At 43.4% G+C, this 16,099-nt stretch overlaps 1 protein-coding gene across 3 annotated transcripts in view; it reads left to right on the plus strand.

Annotated features, from left to right (window-relative positions):
* kif26ab (kinesin family member 26Ab) overlaps window positions 1–16,099 on the plus strand; it is an 83,656-nt gene that overhangs the window by 22,019 nt on the left and 45,538 nt on the right. For 2 of the 3 annotated variants that reach the window (XM_058091270.1, XM_058091271.1), the window contains exon 3: window positions 13,697–14,155. In XM_058091270.1, the coding sequence (XP_057947253.1) occupies window positions 13,697–14,155 (459 nt within the window). The remainder of the gene's footprint in view (window positions 1–13,696; window positions 14,156–16,099) is intronic. The other variant, XM_058091272.1, reaches the window with a different exon arrangement.

Raw genomic sequence — 16,099 nt, forward strand, 5'->3', positions numbered from 1 at the left:
GTGCTCCAGTCCTCCATGAGTTGCACAATTAGTTACCCTTTGACCCCTCAGTCCGGCAGTCAAGTCGCCACCACGGACAGGGCATGCTTGTGCATCCCCATACCTGCTTTACGTAGAACTTTTTCTTTAGACCAGTGATTTTCAACCACTGTGCCACGGCACACTAGTGTACCTTGAGAAACCGTCAGGTGTGCCGTGAGGAATTATCCAATATCACTTTTTATAGTTAACATTTATTAATCATCATTCGCAAATATTATGTCAATAGTCATGAATATATGGACCCAAATATTCCAATTGCATTTGGTTTATTTGCTCAAACGGAAAGAATTGAACAGGGATGGAATATTCCTGTAACCAATCCGATTGAGGTATCTTGTACCCGCTCAAACGGAAAGTTGTCAGGGTGCCTTCTTCTTCGTGGTGTTTTTCTTCTTCTGTTGTTTATTGGCGGTTGGCAAGCAGCTTTCGTGTGCATTAGCGCCATCTGTGGAACAGAATCTAAACCCTTCTATACTTTATTCACAAGTGCACTTTTATTAAAAAAGAAAATATATATCTATATAAAACATGTCCTGAGTTTAATTATAAAATATTAGCAAGATTGAATGTGATCTTTTCCTGTTTAAATTTATCCCGGGTGCGTTCTTTCAGCGCATGCTCAGATATGACGTAACACGCAGATCCAGACGTTCTTCACTTTTAAAAATGGAGGCCAGCAATCGGCACTGGACTAAGCAAAGTTGGTTTTTGATTCAAACTAAATTTCAAGACTGGACAGATGAAAAACTGGCAATACGGAGTTATTCCAACAAGTGAAAGAAAAACTCGGGGAAGTCGGTATCATGTGATGTTGATTTTTACGTTTTACTGGGCATGCCCTATTGACTATTCTGGTTGGTTTTCACGGCGCATGTAGACAAGAGATTGGAATATTCCTTTCTATTGATACCATTGTTTCCCGAAAGGTCATTGGGAAAGAGAAAAAGTGGTGATGTAAAAACGTGGCTACTGTGGAGTGTCTGTGGTGTAAAGACTAGCATAGCAATGTAATATTGGTCCGTGTGGCAACACCTACCTTGTTCCTCCGATAGACATTTTGTAACATTTTTGGTTAGTGGTGTGCCACAAGATTTTTCCAACGTAAAAAATGTGCCATGGCTCAAAAAAGGTTGAAAAACACTGCTTTAGACCACAAACTGAATCAGCACCTCTGCTGGTTACAGCCAAGTAGTGCACTCTTTTTTTCTGATTGCTTGTGTAAATTAAAATCAACATTCATATTCCATGCCTACTCGCATCATTTAAGTGAAACTTAATGTGTGTGCAAGATGCTATTGTTCCTAAAAGACAAAGTAGCAAAATGTGCACGAGGAAAAGAATGTTGATAAGACATGTATTTTCCTGGATGCTGAATGAATATTGCTCAGATTAGCTCAGAAAGTGGATTAGTGCTTGCTATTTTTCGCCAATATGGCTCCACCCACTTCCTTATCTTGCCTAGATTCAATTGAATGTGTCTAGACATCTCAATTAGCAAGAAAAAGGTGGTTACTGCTTATCTCCATGTGTTATTTCTATCTTCATTCCTAACAGTGTGTCAGTTTTGTAAACATACAACAGTTTTCTATTACTGTGGCATACATTTCTATTATTGTTGCACAATGATGATGGTATTCAATGACATGGTAATCTTGAACACGGACATCTTTCATTAGGAATGCTTGTAGCTACAGTTCACAGCTGATTATTTTCCTTTTGGAGCTCTGCTGTTCCTTTGTCCTCGTGGACATGCAGCAGCTTTGTTAGACACAAAGTGTGTCACTCTGCAACACAATGCCTGCTAAGGATGTGCATGCACAGCTCACCTTGGCTTACAATGAGCTACAGTAGGGAAAGCTACATCGTCACCCAAAAAAATGTTTTTTTCTTTCATTCATTCATTCATTTTCTATCGCTTATCCTGACAAAGGGTTGCGGGGGTGCTGGAGCCTATCCCACCTGTCTTCGAGCGAGAGGTGGGGTACTCCCTGGACTGGTGGCCAGCCAATCACAGGGCACATATAGACAAACAACCATTCACACTCACATTCATACCTATGGACAATTTGGAGTCGCCCATTCGGAATGAGGGAGGAAACCGGAGTACCCGGAAAAAACCCACACATGCACGGGGAAAACATGCAAACTCCACACAGAGATGGCCGAGGGTGGAATCGAACTTGGGTCTCCTAGCTGTGTGGCCTGCGTGCTAACCACTTGAACACCGTGCAGCATTTTCTTCATTCATTCATTTTCTCCCGCTTTTTCCTCACGAGGGTCACGGGGGTGCTTGAGCCTATCCCAGCTGTCTTCGGGCGAGAGGCGGGGTACACCCTGGACTGGTGGCCAGCCAATCACAGGGCACATATAGACAAACAACCATTCACACTCACATTCATACCTATGGACAATTTGGAGTCGCTAATTAACCTAGCATGTTTGTGGAATGTGGGAGGAAACCGGAGTACCCGGAGAAAACCCACACAAAACTCCACACAGAGATGGCCGAGGGTGGAATCGAACTTGGGTCTCCTAGATGTGCGGCCTGCGTGCTAACCACTCGCCCACCATGCAGCATTTTCTTTTTCTTGTTTATTGATAATGCCAAGAAGCATCAGTACTGACTCTACACTCTAAATATAAGAATAAATATAAGAATAGTAGCACGGGGGACAAGTGGTTAGCATGTAGGCCACACAGTCAGGAGATGAGTTCAAATCTCCACTCTGTGTGGAGTTTGTCCCCACTCTCCCGCGTGTGAAGACTCCAAATTGTCCATAGGTATGAATGTGAGTGTGAATGGTTGTTTGTCTATATGTGCCCTGTGATTGGCTGGCGACCAGTCCAGGGTGTACCCCACCTCTCGTCCGAAGACAGCTGGGATAGGCTCCAGCACACATCATGTGTCAAACATGGTAGGGCCACTGTTCCGTACAGACTTGTACTGCCGCACGTTTTGGTGATGGTGGCCATGATTCTCAATCATTCTTTTTATGGAGGTAAAACTTTGGGATTTAATAACAGTGCCACCAAGTGTCAGAAAAATAGTAGCACACGCATCATAGTAGAGGTTCATATTTTGTCAAAGTTGCCAAAAAATTTTGGCAAAGTTCAGGAGTATAAAACATGGCTGACACAAACAAGTACATACAAATCCCCCACTGTTTACCACTTGTTCTCACAGTGAACTCAGGCTCCACAGACACTCCACGAGGAGAGAGAAGTGGGGAGCTGATATCTGCAGCAGTAAGAGAAAAAAATGACTGTTTTTCTATATGGCTGCTTGCCAATATTCTATAATTACAGAAGTGTTCATTCTGAGTGGATATTGGAGAGGAATTCTTAACGGAGGATACTCAACATTTCACCTTGTCATCACTTTTATGCCACTTTATTTTCATGACTGAGACTGTGTGGTGCCTCTTTTATGTGTGTCTTGCATAAAATGTTGCAGTGATTCTATCAAATGAGAACGCGATGTGCCATTCACAAGCCATATGTTTAAGATTATGTTTCTGAGTGGCTTTAAATGAAGATGTTGGTTTAAATCTGACGTCTAGACTGATGTTTTCCATATTGAGATGTAGAAAATAATGATATACAGTTCATTTACTTTGAGTATTATTTTGAAATGAAAGTACTGTATTTGTTATGGTGTCACACTTCAGTGGGGATTCATGGCTTTAGTAGTTTGTTTTCTCTCTAAATAAGCTGTAGGAAAGTGGGAGTCGAGTGGTTAGCGTGCATGCCTCACAGCTAGAAGACCCGAGTTTGATTCCACCCTGTCTGTGTGGAGTTTGCATGTTCTCCCTGTGCATGTGTGGGTTTTCTCCGGGTACTCCGATTTCCTCCCACATTCCAAAAACACCTAGTGGCGTTTTGTAGGTATTGCTCTTCAATATTCAATATTTTTGTGTGAAAATTCTTATTTTTATTTTTTGAATTGGTCCTACAGCCGTCAAACCCATTCCTATGTATAATGTAAAAAAATTGATATTTTTTGCTACAAAAAATATTTTAGTGACAATTAGTTTAATATTTGATTCAACTTAAAAGCATAGTTTTTAAATGAACTGTATCTGGTGTAGCTATACACGCGCCATTTTCTGCTGTGTATACTAAGCCGCTTTGGCAATCGTAACAATTTTTAAAAATAATATGTAAAAGACGGCTGCATGGTGATCTAGTGGTTAGCACGTAGGAGACTGCTCGGAGACTCCGAGTTCAATTCCACCCTCGGCCATCTCTGTGTGGAGTTTGCATGTTCTCCTTCTGGGTTTTCTCCGGGTTCTCCAGTTTCCTCCCACATTCCAAAAACATGCTAGATTAATTTGCGACTCCAAATTGTCCATAGGTATGAATGTGAGTGTGAATGGTTGTTTGTCTTTATGTGCCCTGTGATTGGCTGGCAACCAGTCCAGGGTGTACCCCGACTCTCATCCGAAGACAGCTGGGATAGGCTCCAGCGGCCCTGCGACCCTCGAGAGGATAAGTGGTAGAAAATGAATGAATGAATGGAAGTGGGAGTCATCCCAGTCAGACCTGTGTTCCCTTCTAAACAAACTCCATCTTTCCGTCTCTCTCGCTCTCTGGTGTGACGGTGACGGTTGAGACAGAGGAGAGGCAGGTGGCTGTCAGAACTGAAAGGGGAGACGGAGGGGTTGAAGTAGTGGTTTGGTTTGGAAAAACACTCTTGAGTCTGGGTTCTGTACTTTGTGGTGAGTGTTTTAAAGTGGGCCCTTCAATTCACATTGGTCTTTCAACAGGCTTCAGTGTATCATTTGGAACACGGAATCCGGGGTTTAGTTTGAAACTGCATAAGAGGACTTTTCCAAATGCATAGCAAATATGTTGTATATTTGCTTTTTAATAGTGCAAAGATTCGTATTTCTACATACCGTTCATCATATGCATGTTGAAAGGGATTTTGAACCCTATTGACCCCCACTTCAACTCTCCCTCCTCCCCATCTGTCCTCCCTTTCACCTGCAGTTTACTGCAACACCTGGCGCCCATCTCTCCAGCTTGCCTGTTGAATCTTTCATTATTTTCCCATCTCGGTTTGTTTCCACAGCTCGGTCTGCTGGGGGGAGAAAAATAAACGACTGCGAGAGGCAAAAAAGTAGTCATTCCAATTAGAAGAGAATGTTCTTTGCTGAAAGGGATGTAAACACAATCCTGCATGTGCGGCTAGCATAGTAAATAGCCCCTTTTGCTCCTCGAATATACAATGTGATGCATTAGTTATGAACACAGTTTGTTTACTTTTTTTGCAAACCACGAGCGAGTTGCTCTAATAAGCAGCTGTTCTGTCCTGTCTAGCCCTCCCTGGCGCTATTACCCCCTCTAAAGTCGATGAAAGAGACAGTAAATAATGCCTCGGCCCTGCCGAAGAGAGCAAAAGAGGTCAGAAAAGGTGGGGAGAGAGAATGGAAGTCTGTCCAAACAGTCTGGAAGGGGCTTGTTTTCTTTATGTGCGTGAGTGAACAGGAAAGGGTAATTAACTGGCCAAGTGGTGAAAGGCTGGAGTGATGGATGGGCATCACACATAGAGTCACAGCCACACGGGAGGACAACACACTCGCATGCACTAAAGCTTTGTCCTGTGAAACCTTTATGTAATGACACTTTTACAGTAATGGCAGCAACAAGCAGTCCCACGGTGATGGACGGTTCTGTCGTGTGGACGTATCGCGGTCGTTGACGGTTGATGACACCTTTTAGTTTTGATACTGCAGCTGCTAAGCTAAATCAAGTCTTAATACAGTAAACCTCGGATATATCGGACTCGGATATATCGGAAATTCGCTCACAACGGACAGATAAAAAAGAACCGATTTTTCCAATAAAAATTCATTGCATATATCGGATTTTTTATAATGGATTTCGCCTATTTCGGACAAAATCTCCAGTCCCGTTCCAATGCATTTCCATTAAATTTCCCTCGCATTTATCGATCGGATGGCCGCATCGTTATGCTAATCTTGTTGATGTCACTGGCTATTGTCTTTCTCCTGGCTCCAGATTTAGGACAAATATAAAAGTGAGTGACGTCAATAATACTAGCACAGCAGTGAATGAGATCTTAACCTCACTATTGGAAATAACGTAGGCCTGACGGGCGTAACAGGGCCTAGCTTAATTAACAATTTGTTATGCTCAGAGTCCAATAAAGTTCAATTCTCATTACCTTACGTCTCTTTTCATTGCCCAGTTCAGGTACATTGGAAACATAGTCAAGGAAGTGCCTTTTTATAACGGATAAAATCCGATTTACGCATATACCGGATATAAATCCGATATATGCGTAAAACGGACATTTTCCGGTATACGTATATAACAGATTTCGCTTATATCGTACAAAACCAGTGGGAACAATTGACTCCGATATATCCGAGGTTTACTGTAATAAAGAAAAACCCATTGTTCCAATGGGTTCTTCTGGAATTCTCCACTGGAGTCACGTGACTGTGATAACATGGACAGGTGGTATCATGTGTTGGAATTGTCACTAAGAGTAAAACTTATTTGCATTTTAAGTCAGCAGTTCTGCGACGGTCAAAAGGGAGGAGAGGCCTAAATCACACGGGGCAGACCGTCTGACATCTGTCTCCCGGTGAGGGAACAGATGCTAGATGCTTCAGATGTGGTTGCTCATTTCAAGGCAAAATCCACAAGCGGAGCTCTCACGTGCGCTCTTCCAAACAACGTGATATCCTCGGTTGTGTGCATCTTTGAAAAGCTGTAACGTCCCGTTCACGCTGCCAGTAAGTAGCCTTAAGGATGTCTTTGAAGTATACTGTGTTATTTTTATTGTCTCTTTACTATTTGCCTTGCAAGTTACCACCATGCAGTCATGAAAGGAGGACATGTGGAATTGATTCTCCACCTATATCTGTAACAAATGCGAGAAGTCAAACAGTCTAAAGTGAATTGCACGCTGAATGTTGCAGTTGAAGAACCTTAGAAGGCAGGAATTTGATGGAATTTCACTGCTAACTATTTTCCAAGGACAGGAAAAGACCATTTACCAAGTCTTAGACTTAGAACTTTAGGATCTCGGTAGCCAAAAAGGACATTTTCTTCATGAGATCCTTCTTTTTATTATTTTGATTGGACAACGATTGGGATTTTTAACTCTAATCGAAGAAATGCATGGTGTAATCTTGTTGCATTGTTATTCGATAGTCCCGTCATAAGGTGCAAACATCTGTTTGATGTGATCTGCTAAGCTGCTCCGCTTTGTGTTCCACTGAAGGCGTTTCCCACAGTTTGAAGAGTAGCACGCGAGTGTGACATCCTGAGTCATTGTGATGTGTACCCCTGAGCAGGCAGTGGTTAAACTTAATGGTGTGTATCCCACAGGACTGCTGTGCTACTAAAACCTTCACATGATATCTCATCCAGCTCTCAACCCTCCTTGAGGGGATCCTAGCTTGAGTCGTCTGTTTCGGAGAACGCGACAGTGGGAGTGGGAGAAGAATTGAGCAAAGAAAGGGGTGTGGAGGGCAGAAAAGGGGATTACACCGCTGGATGTTTTCTTTTATCCCGGGGATGTAATCTGCCTTAATGCCCTGGGCCCACCCGGGGCAGGGCCAGCAGCTGTCCTCATACTTCTCCCACTCGGCTGTCAGGAGAGAACTCGGCTACCTGTGGGAATGTCTCGTCCTCGGGATTGGGCCCCTGCGGCTTTATTGGAGCTCAGTCCCTTTGAGACTTATGGACTTATGGTGTGTGGTGAGGGTCAACAGAGTCGCAGTCCAAGTAAACAAAAATGTCTGATGTCGCATCCTTTCTGTGCACCAGAGAAAGCCAAAACAAGGGGATGACAGGACTCGTCTGTGTGGTCCTGATTTTCCACTTGGTACCTGAATTTGTAATGTGTCAACAAGACTGGTGCAAAGTTTAGTGAAGTGAACCATTGTCCTGACTGCTAGTTTGTGTGTGGTACAGTGAGCCTCCATTCACAGAGTTTAATATTGTTAGCCCCCCAAGTTTTGTACTTAACCCAGATGCTACCATATTTACTTTTTCACAGCGGGAAATAAAATCATAAATTTGATTTGTGATATACTCAATACTGAAATTGGGGCTGCACGGCGGTCGAGTGGTTAGCGCGCAGACCTCACAGCTAGGAGACCCAAGTTCAATCCCACCTTCAGCCATCTCTGTGTGGCGTTTGCATGTTCTCCTCGTGCACAGCGTGGGTTTTCTCCGGGGGACTCCGGTTTTCCTCCCTCCCAATCGTCTCGATCGCCTGTCATGTTGTGGTGTTCATGCAGGTTTCTGATTGTGGATTGTATCTCAAATCGGCCTCCACCATACCCAGTGCCCGGAGACATTGTTGTCTGTGATAGATGTGGCATGATGCCGTTCACTGGACTAACAATACTGGCCTTTTTTTTTTTTTTAACAGTAGGCCTCCAAAACCAATTTTCAAATTATGCAAATACCCACTGAATATTTTGCACAGAGACCAACCCATGTGCAATGAACTGTGACAACATGACAACTACTCAAGTACAAAGTCAACAATAAATTGACAAGGTACAATTACTACCCTCCTATAGTTCTACCTCAAAGTTTCTATTGACAGTCAGCATAGTAATCCTACTTTTTTAGATCAGTCTTTGGTATTTTGTAGAACCTTTTGGAGATTTGTCATGAAAAATTATAAAAATGGTCCAATTTCACCCACGTTCAATTCCACCATCGGCCATCTCTGCGTGGGTTTTCTCCAGGTTCTCCGGTTTCCTCCCACATTCCAAAAACATGCTAGGTTAATTAGCGACTCCAAATTGTCCATAGGTATGAATGTGAGTGTGAATGGTTGTTTGTCTATATGTATCACGCCTCTCGCCCGAAGACAGCTGGGATAGGCTCCAGCACCCCCGCGAACCTCATGAGGACAAGCGGTAGAAAATGAATGAATGAATATACTGAAATTAGCTTAACTTAAAAAAAAAATTTTTTTTAGTTATCTCAATTTCCTGCACCCCCCCTGAAGTGTTCTTTCACGGCCCAGGTGAACCTGCCACACTGTGAAAACCACTGTGAAAAGTGAAGGTAAAAAGACTGATGGTTAAACGGTTAGTTAAATTGACCGGTGTTCCATTTACCGCAGTATTGAGAGTAGGAAACAGGTTCTTGGACTTATTCTTGCCAAAAGGCACTCCATATACTCAACAAAATAAATCGCACAAGGCACAATTCCACTGATATCTTTAGGCTGCGCCATCTTACTTCCATTTTTATTGTCATCACGGATGCACATTGGTCCAATTTTTCTTCATTTGTCTTTCTGCCACCATGGGCGATGGGGTCATTCTCTGCCCAGGAAATGGCCTCAACTGGAATATTTTTTTTTTTCAGTGAGTGTTTTTAGCTCAATGAAGCGTGCCTTTCGGCGAGCGAGGGACCTCATGCATTTCAAATCGCTGTGGCGTTCTTGCGATTTAAGTCAACGCCACATCAGTATGAGCATTGTTTTAATACTGTGTGTAAACCGAATTGACAGTTCTACTTTGATAGAAACGTTGCACTGATTTCGTGGAGTAAATGATGTGAATTGTCGTTTGACTTTTTGCCATCTCTCTCCTTGTCCGATCATCCCACACTTGGCTAAGGCTGAGGTTGTTTCCATCAGCCTGTGGGCATGCACTGTGCGTGATGACACTCTCGATCAACCCAGAGACACATTCACTTAGATGGTCTGCCATGGTTTTCATCATGGATAGTGTGAGGCACAGGGACAAACTTAGGTCTCAAAGGGCAGCGGGTGGGGGCTTATTTCACATAGGCAGGTCTGCCCCCCCCCCGCCCACGGCAGTCGACCAACCTCCTTTCCATAATAAGGCCACGGCATCTGACTACGTTTGTCCCCAGAGTTTAATAAAGATCGGCGCTGACAGGCAGTAAACCAACATAACCACCCACAAGCCTCCAGGCAAAGAGCCACAACACCTCCTCCCTCCACCCTTCCCTCAGTCTGTCCTCTTATCCTCACCCCATGCTCTCGCTTGAAAACCAAAACCATCTCCCACTTGTACAGAACAATGGCCGCCGAGTCAGATCCCCGAGGTAGAACCTCCTCGCCCAACAGGAATGCTTTGAACACCTGGCTCGGGTTTATAGGCTCCTCCAAAGACGTGATGCTCTTCATACTCACTAGCACCTGCCAACAATACATCACGTTGGTAGTTAACAATGCGGCCGAGATCTTATGTTTATTGTCTCATATGCAAAGATTGTGTGATCATTTGTTGACCTCATCCACCGCAAGTGACAGTGTGTCCTTCACTTTCATTATCATTGCATCATTCGCCATCATCATCATCATCAGTGCCATCATCCCCACAAGCCTCATGGCCGTGACCCTCCGTTCACTCTGCCGGGTGTGTAAAGCTCGCAGACAGTTTTACAGGAGCAACCTGCTCTCTAACCTCCCGAAAACCTAACTGAATAGCAGATGGGCCGAGCTTTGTGTGTCCTTTTATTAGCTCCCCTAAATCAGAACTTAACAATGCATGAGAGCGCCAGCGGATTGATTTCCTGCATCTACCGGCGCCCCGAGGTTGGTAAGGGGCTGCCGAAGGGTAAAAGGGTGAGAGTGGATAGATAGGTGGAGTTAACTGGTTATGACTTGGCTTCAATTTCCTGCCCAGGAAGTAATGTCGATCCAGCCAAAGGGGAGCCTTTGCTGTTTTTCTTTGGCTTTATCCAGAAATTTCACTATACAGTAAACCTCGGATATCGGACTCGGATATATCGGAAATTTGCTCACAACGGACAGATAAAAAAGAACCGATTTTTCTGTAATGCATTTCCAATAAAAATTCATTGCATATATTGGATTTTTTATAATGGATTTCGCCTATTTTGGACAAAATCTCTAGTCCCGTTCCAATGCATTTCCATTAAATTTCCCTGGCATATATCGATCGGATGGCCGCATCGTTATGCTAATCTTGTTGATGTCACTGGCTATTGTCTTTCTCCTGGCTCCAGATTTAGGACAAATATAAAAGTGAGTGACGTCAATAATACTAGCACAGCAGTGAATGAGATCTTAACCTCACTATTGGAAATAACGTAGGCCTGACGGGCGTAACAGGGCCTAGCTTAATTAACAATTTGTTATGCTCAGAGTCCAATAAAGTTCAATTCTCATTACCTTACGTCTCTTTTCATTGCCCAGTCCAGGTACATTGGAAACATAGTCAAGGAAGTGCCTTTTTATAACGGATAAAATCCGATATACGCATATGTCAGATTTATATCGGATATATGCGTAAAACGGACATTTTCCGGTATACGCATATAACAGATTTCGCTTATATCGGACAAAACCAGTGGGAACAATTGAATCCGATATATCCGAGGTTTACTGTAGTTCAGGAAAATCGTGACTGGTGGCTGACTGTTGTTAATAAAGACAGGACCTTACCGTCATCCAACCTATTGGATATACTCCGTCACTTGATTCCGTATTACACTAAATCTGTCACTGAGCTGGCCGTTTTGCAGTTAGGATTTATGGTGCTTCCGTACATCCTGTTTCTCAGTTGTGCTTGGAATCTGCCCCCACCTGCTCAAGCGGAAAGCAGGTAGCCAGCAAGCCAGTAAATCATCAGCCAGCAAGCAGTCCGGTCCAGTCACACTCCTATGCCGGACCGCCTGTATTATTAAAGCGCACAAAGATTTTGTTACTCTGTCAAGCCGTAAAGCTTCAGCTTGTTTATTTAAACAGCACGTGTTTTATTGGGTTTAGATTCTCTCGGCTATTTCTCTGCAGGGCCTTTTTGGGTCAGATGTATTACCTGTCTACTGGGCTTGATGTATTAAGTGGCACTACATTAGAGCAGTGGATTATTGTTTCCTCCTCGCTCCTCTTGATCACCGCTGAGGGTCCACAGAGCAAAGGCCTCATAAACATTTATGTTTGGGCTCCTGTCTTAAGCCACGACTCCACTGGGCCACAGCCCCGATGCCCCTTTATGCCTCTTCAGAGACTCTCAAAGTATATGCATGTGTGTGTTTTGTGTGTTAATTTGCCCCAAAATGTATGTTCTTGTAGAATTTCAATAGTTGGCTGACAGCTTGGTGTGCCTCCAGCTTCCTGCAGGAGGTACTTATTTTCACATTTGCTGGCTTATCGTCTGTTTTCATGCTGCGGCACTTATCATATGTAAATTGCATAGCTTTGGGTGCCAGAGTCTTGTTTTTTTTTTTTTTTTTTTTTTCTTTTTCTCAGTGTTCCGACCAAGCAGAGATGAACACCCAAGAGACTTCTGTTATAGAGAAAGAACAAAACTTCACTGGACATCACTTTTCTCTTCATAAAGCTGGGAAAATAAATGCTAATATATTTCTCCAGACTTTTAACTCGTTCAATCCCAGCCATTTTTTAAAAGCTGTCCAGCCCGGCACCATTTTTGATGATTTCGACTCATTTTTAAAGGCACACAGAATATTGTGCTCTTGGGCTATAGAGACATGATATATACCAAAATAAATATTAGACCCTCATCTTTCATAAAAATGTCAAAATATTAAATTTTTTTTTTTTTTACATTTTTATGCCCCCCACCCATAAGGGATGATAACTATAATTGGAGGCCTATGATGCCACTTTTTCTTTAAATCCATTTTATCTCTAAATACAAAGCTTTGTGTTATTATTGGTTGTTGCTGTCAAAATCGCAGCTTTTTCTCATTGTGCCTTTTAGTCAATTTTTTTTTTTTACCATTTTGCATTTTTTTTGTCAGTTCTTTTGTTTTTTTCGGGTTTTTCCACTTTTTTATTATTTTTTTTTAATTTACAATTTTATGCCCCCCACCCCAAAGGGATGATAACTATAATTGGAGGCCTATGATGCCACTTTTTCTTTAAATTCATTAATTCATTCATTTTCCACCGCTTATCCTCACAAGGGTCACGGGGGGTGCTGGAGCCTATCCCAGCTGTCTTCGGGCGAGAGGCGGGGTTACACCCTGGACTGGTGGCCAGCCAATCACAGGGCACATATAGACAAACAACCATTCACACTCACATTCATACCTATGGACAATTTGGAGTTGCTAATTAACCTAGCATGTTTTTGGAATGTGGGAGGAAACCGGAGTACCCGGAGAAAACCCACGCATGCACGGGGAGAACATGCAAACTCCACACAGAGATGGCCGAGGGTGGGATTGAACTCGGGTCTGTGCGCTAACCACTCGACCACCGTGCAACCCGGAAATTTATTTAATTAGCCAAAATGTTTCAACAATGATGCCACAAATAACAACGCAAAAATAGTTGTTTTACATGAAAGTAGCCATGTTTTACAAATGTGCAAATGTGGTTAAATACGTCTTTGGTAGGGAATGAGTTAATGAGGATTCTGTGGGATCTTCTACTAATCAACCAGAGCCTTCTTTCTGAGCCATGTCATATGGTTGGGCTTCTTTTGGCGGTCTTGATTGGCTCCCTAGAATACGCACTGATCAACAGTGTACATGCATGCAGACAGAGGGGGCTCAGTCTGAACAAACACACGATGGAACCGCGAACACACGAGTGGCGCACCCGGAAAACATGAACAACATGTTAGTGCTTGGTCACTTTGTCCCAGCGCTCCTTTCACGTGTGTTTTATTTTGCACTGCAGGACTCGGGATATGCAACTTTTCTATTCGATCAGCTCCACACATCCGGGAGCAAGGAAGGAGCTGCCTGCTGCCAGGTGTGTTTCACACCTCTCCACCAACTGAAGCAGGAGGCCCTGCAGACCCTCCATGCTCCCACTCTCTGCCCAGACATGCCGGCCCTGCCAGCCTCTTCCTTTTTACCACAGCTCACAGGTTTTGCTGTGGCATCATCCATCCATGCCAAACAACTATCCAAAAGCCAAGCCCACTCAGCCTTTCCCTTGGGGGAGCAGCACAAGGAGCCATTCTGGTCCCAGAAACCCTCGGCTCCATCAAGTCCAAAGACTAGTGTTCAGGTGACGGTGGCGGGAGGGCAGTTCACTGGATCTTTGGATTCTGTCACCATCCAAGCCCAGCAGTACCTCGAAGGCATGTGGAGCATCTCAAGGGTCAACAACTTCCTCCCTCAGCCTAAACCGGTATGTCTATTTTTTATGCCTTTTAAATAATACACAGGGCGAGTGGTTAGCACGCAGACCTCACAGCTAGGAGACCAGGGTTCAATTCCACCCTCGGCCATCTCTGTGTGGAGTTTGCATGTTCTCCCCGTGCATGCGTGGGTTTTCTCCGGGTACTCCGGTTTCCTCCCACATTCCAAAAACATGCTAGGTTAATTAGCGACTCCAAATTGTCCATAGGTATGAATGTGAGTGTGAATGGTTGTTTGTCTATATGTGCCCTGTGATTGGCTGGCGACCAGTTCAGGGTGTACCCTGCCTCTCGCCCGAAGACAGCTGGGATAGGCTCCAGCACCCCCGCGACCCTCGTGAGGAAAAAGCGGTAGAAAATGAATGAATGAATGAATAATACACACACCCTTTTTTTTAAGCTACCGTGACCTTTGATTTTAAAGTACTGCAGCAGTCAATTCCTGAACACCATTATGTATTAATGTACTCTAAATGTCTGACCACATAAGAGTTCCTTTGTGATTTTCAAACCATGAGATCATCACATGTAAAGACAAAAAAAGAAACACCGACTTAAAAAATGAACCATGAAATATTATATTCTCACTAACATTTCATTATGCATCATTCATCACCGTAATTGCACTCATGCTAGATAAGCGAGGCTTTCATGTCACAAGAGTCCCTTATGCTGTACTTGATTGATGAGCGAGAATAATTATTTGACTTATTTTTGTTTCTAACGCCAACCCTGCTGTGACGTTTCAACTTCTGGTCTCATGATCAACCAGCCAATCGTGTGTGAACAAAGCAGGTCTAATCGGTGTGTAATGTAGCCTTTCAAGTCAAGACATTTACAGTCATATTTCTTAAATAAATCTTGCGAATCACATTTGTTATTGTGTATTGAAGGACACGGCTATATATTTTCCTTCCTCATGCTAAATGGTTCATGTTGTTTTCCATCTACGGAGTATGTGAAAGCTCTCGAGGCTTAAAACATTGAGGTTTTCACGGGGTTCCCAAAACACTGCCAAGCTTTCCTCTGGTGTCTCTCATTCATTAAAACCAGATCCTTCAAAATGACAAAAAACCACAGTGGTCCACTGCACCCAAAGGCAAAAGCTTTAATTCACGATTCCCACTTGGCTTCTTTTGTAAAGAGGGCATGTGGTGTTGTGCAGACAAAGAAGCAAAGGCCCAGTGGCTGTGGGCATCGTGCAGAAATCCATGTGTGCGTGTGTGCCGGGGAGCCGCGAGCAATCCCCCGCTGAGATCATTTCAGTGCACCTTGGATCTATTGCTATTCCCAGTTCTCCTTATATCTGGAATAATTGTTGTGGTCTTTGGAATTGAAAGTATCTGGATCCCTCTTGAATTGGCGGATTCTTAAGAAGTTGGCTGCCCTGAATGGCGGGAGGGAAAATCTTCTAAAACCCGATACCGTACCTTCGGTCTCGGGCTGATACTGACACTTGGGGGCATGATACTGCGCCTCAGGGCGGACAGCTACGGGGGCTGATACTGGACATGGTTAAACTCTATATTTTATCAGTATCACTGCCCTGGGCTTTGACACAGTATCATTTTGGCCTTTTCCCGTATCATTCATGGGCGGTTTCTAGGGTACAGGGCCAATTAATACTGTAGTATGTGATAATTATAGGTGCTAGATCTTCGGTCTCAGGCTGATACTGACACTTGGGGGCATGATACTGGGCCTGATACCAGACAAACCATGTGATAACCTATAATTATCACATACTACAGTACCTTATCACATACTATTTAATCATGAGCTTATTATCACGTACTTTTTAATCAAAAGACCATTTTGTTTCCAAAAAATGTTCAGTTTATTACATGTATTATATCTAAACAGTGTAAACACAACAATTCCAAAAATATTTCAACAATAATATTTTATCAACAGTCTTATCTTATCAATGTCTG

The sequence above is a fragment of the Doryrhamphus excisus genome, chromosome 13 (assembly GCF_030265055.1).
Source record: "Doryrhamphus excisus isolate RoL2022-K1 chromosome 13, RoL_Dexc_1.0, whole genome shotgun sequence".
Classification (NCBI taxonomy): Eukaryota; Metazoa; Chordata; class Actinopteri; order Syngnathiformes; family Syngnathidae; genus Doryrhamphus; species Doryrhamphus excisus.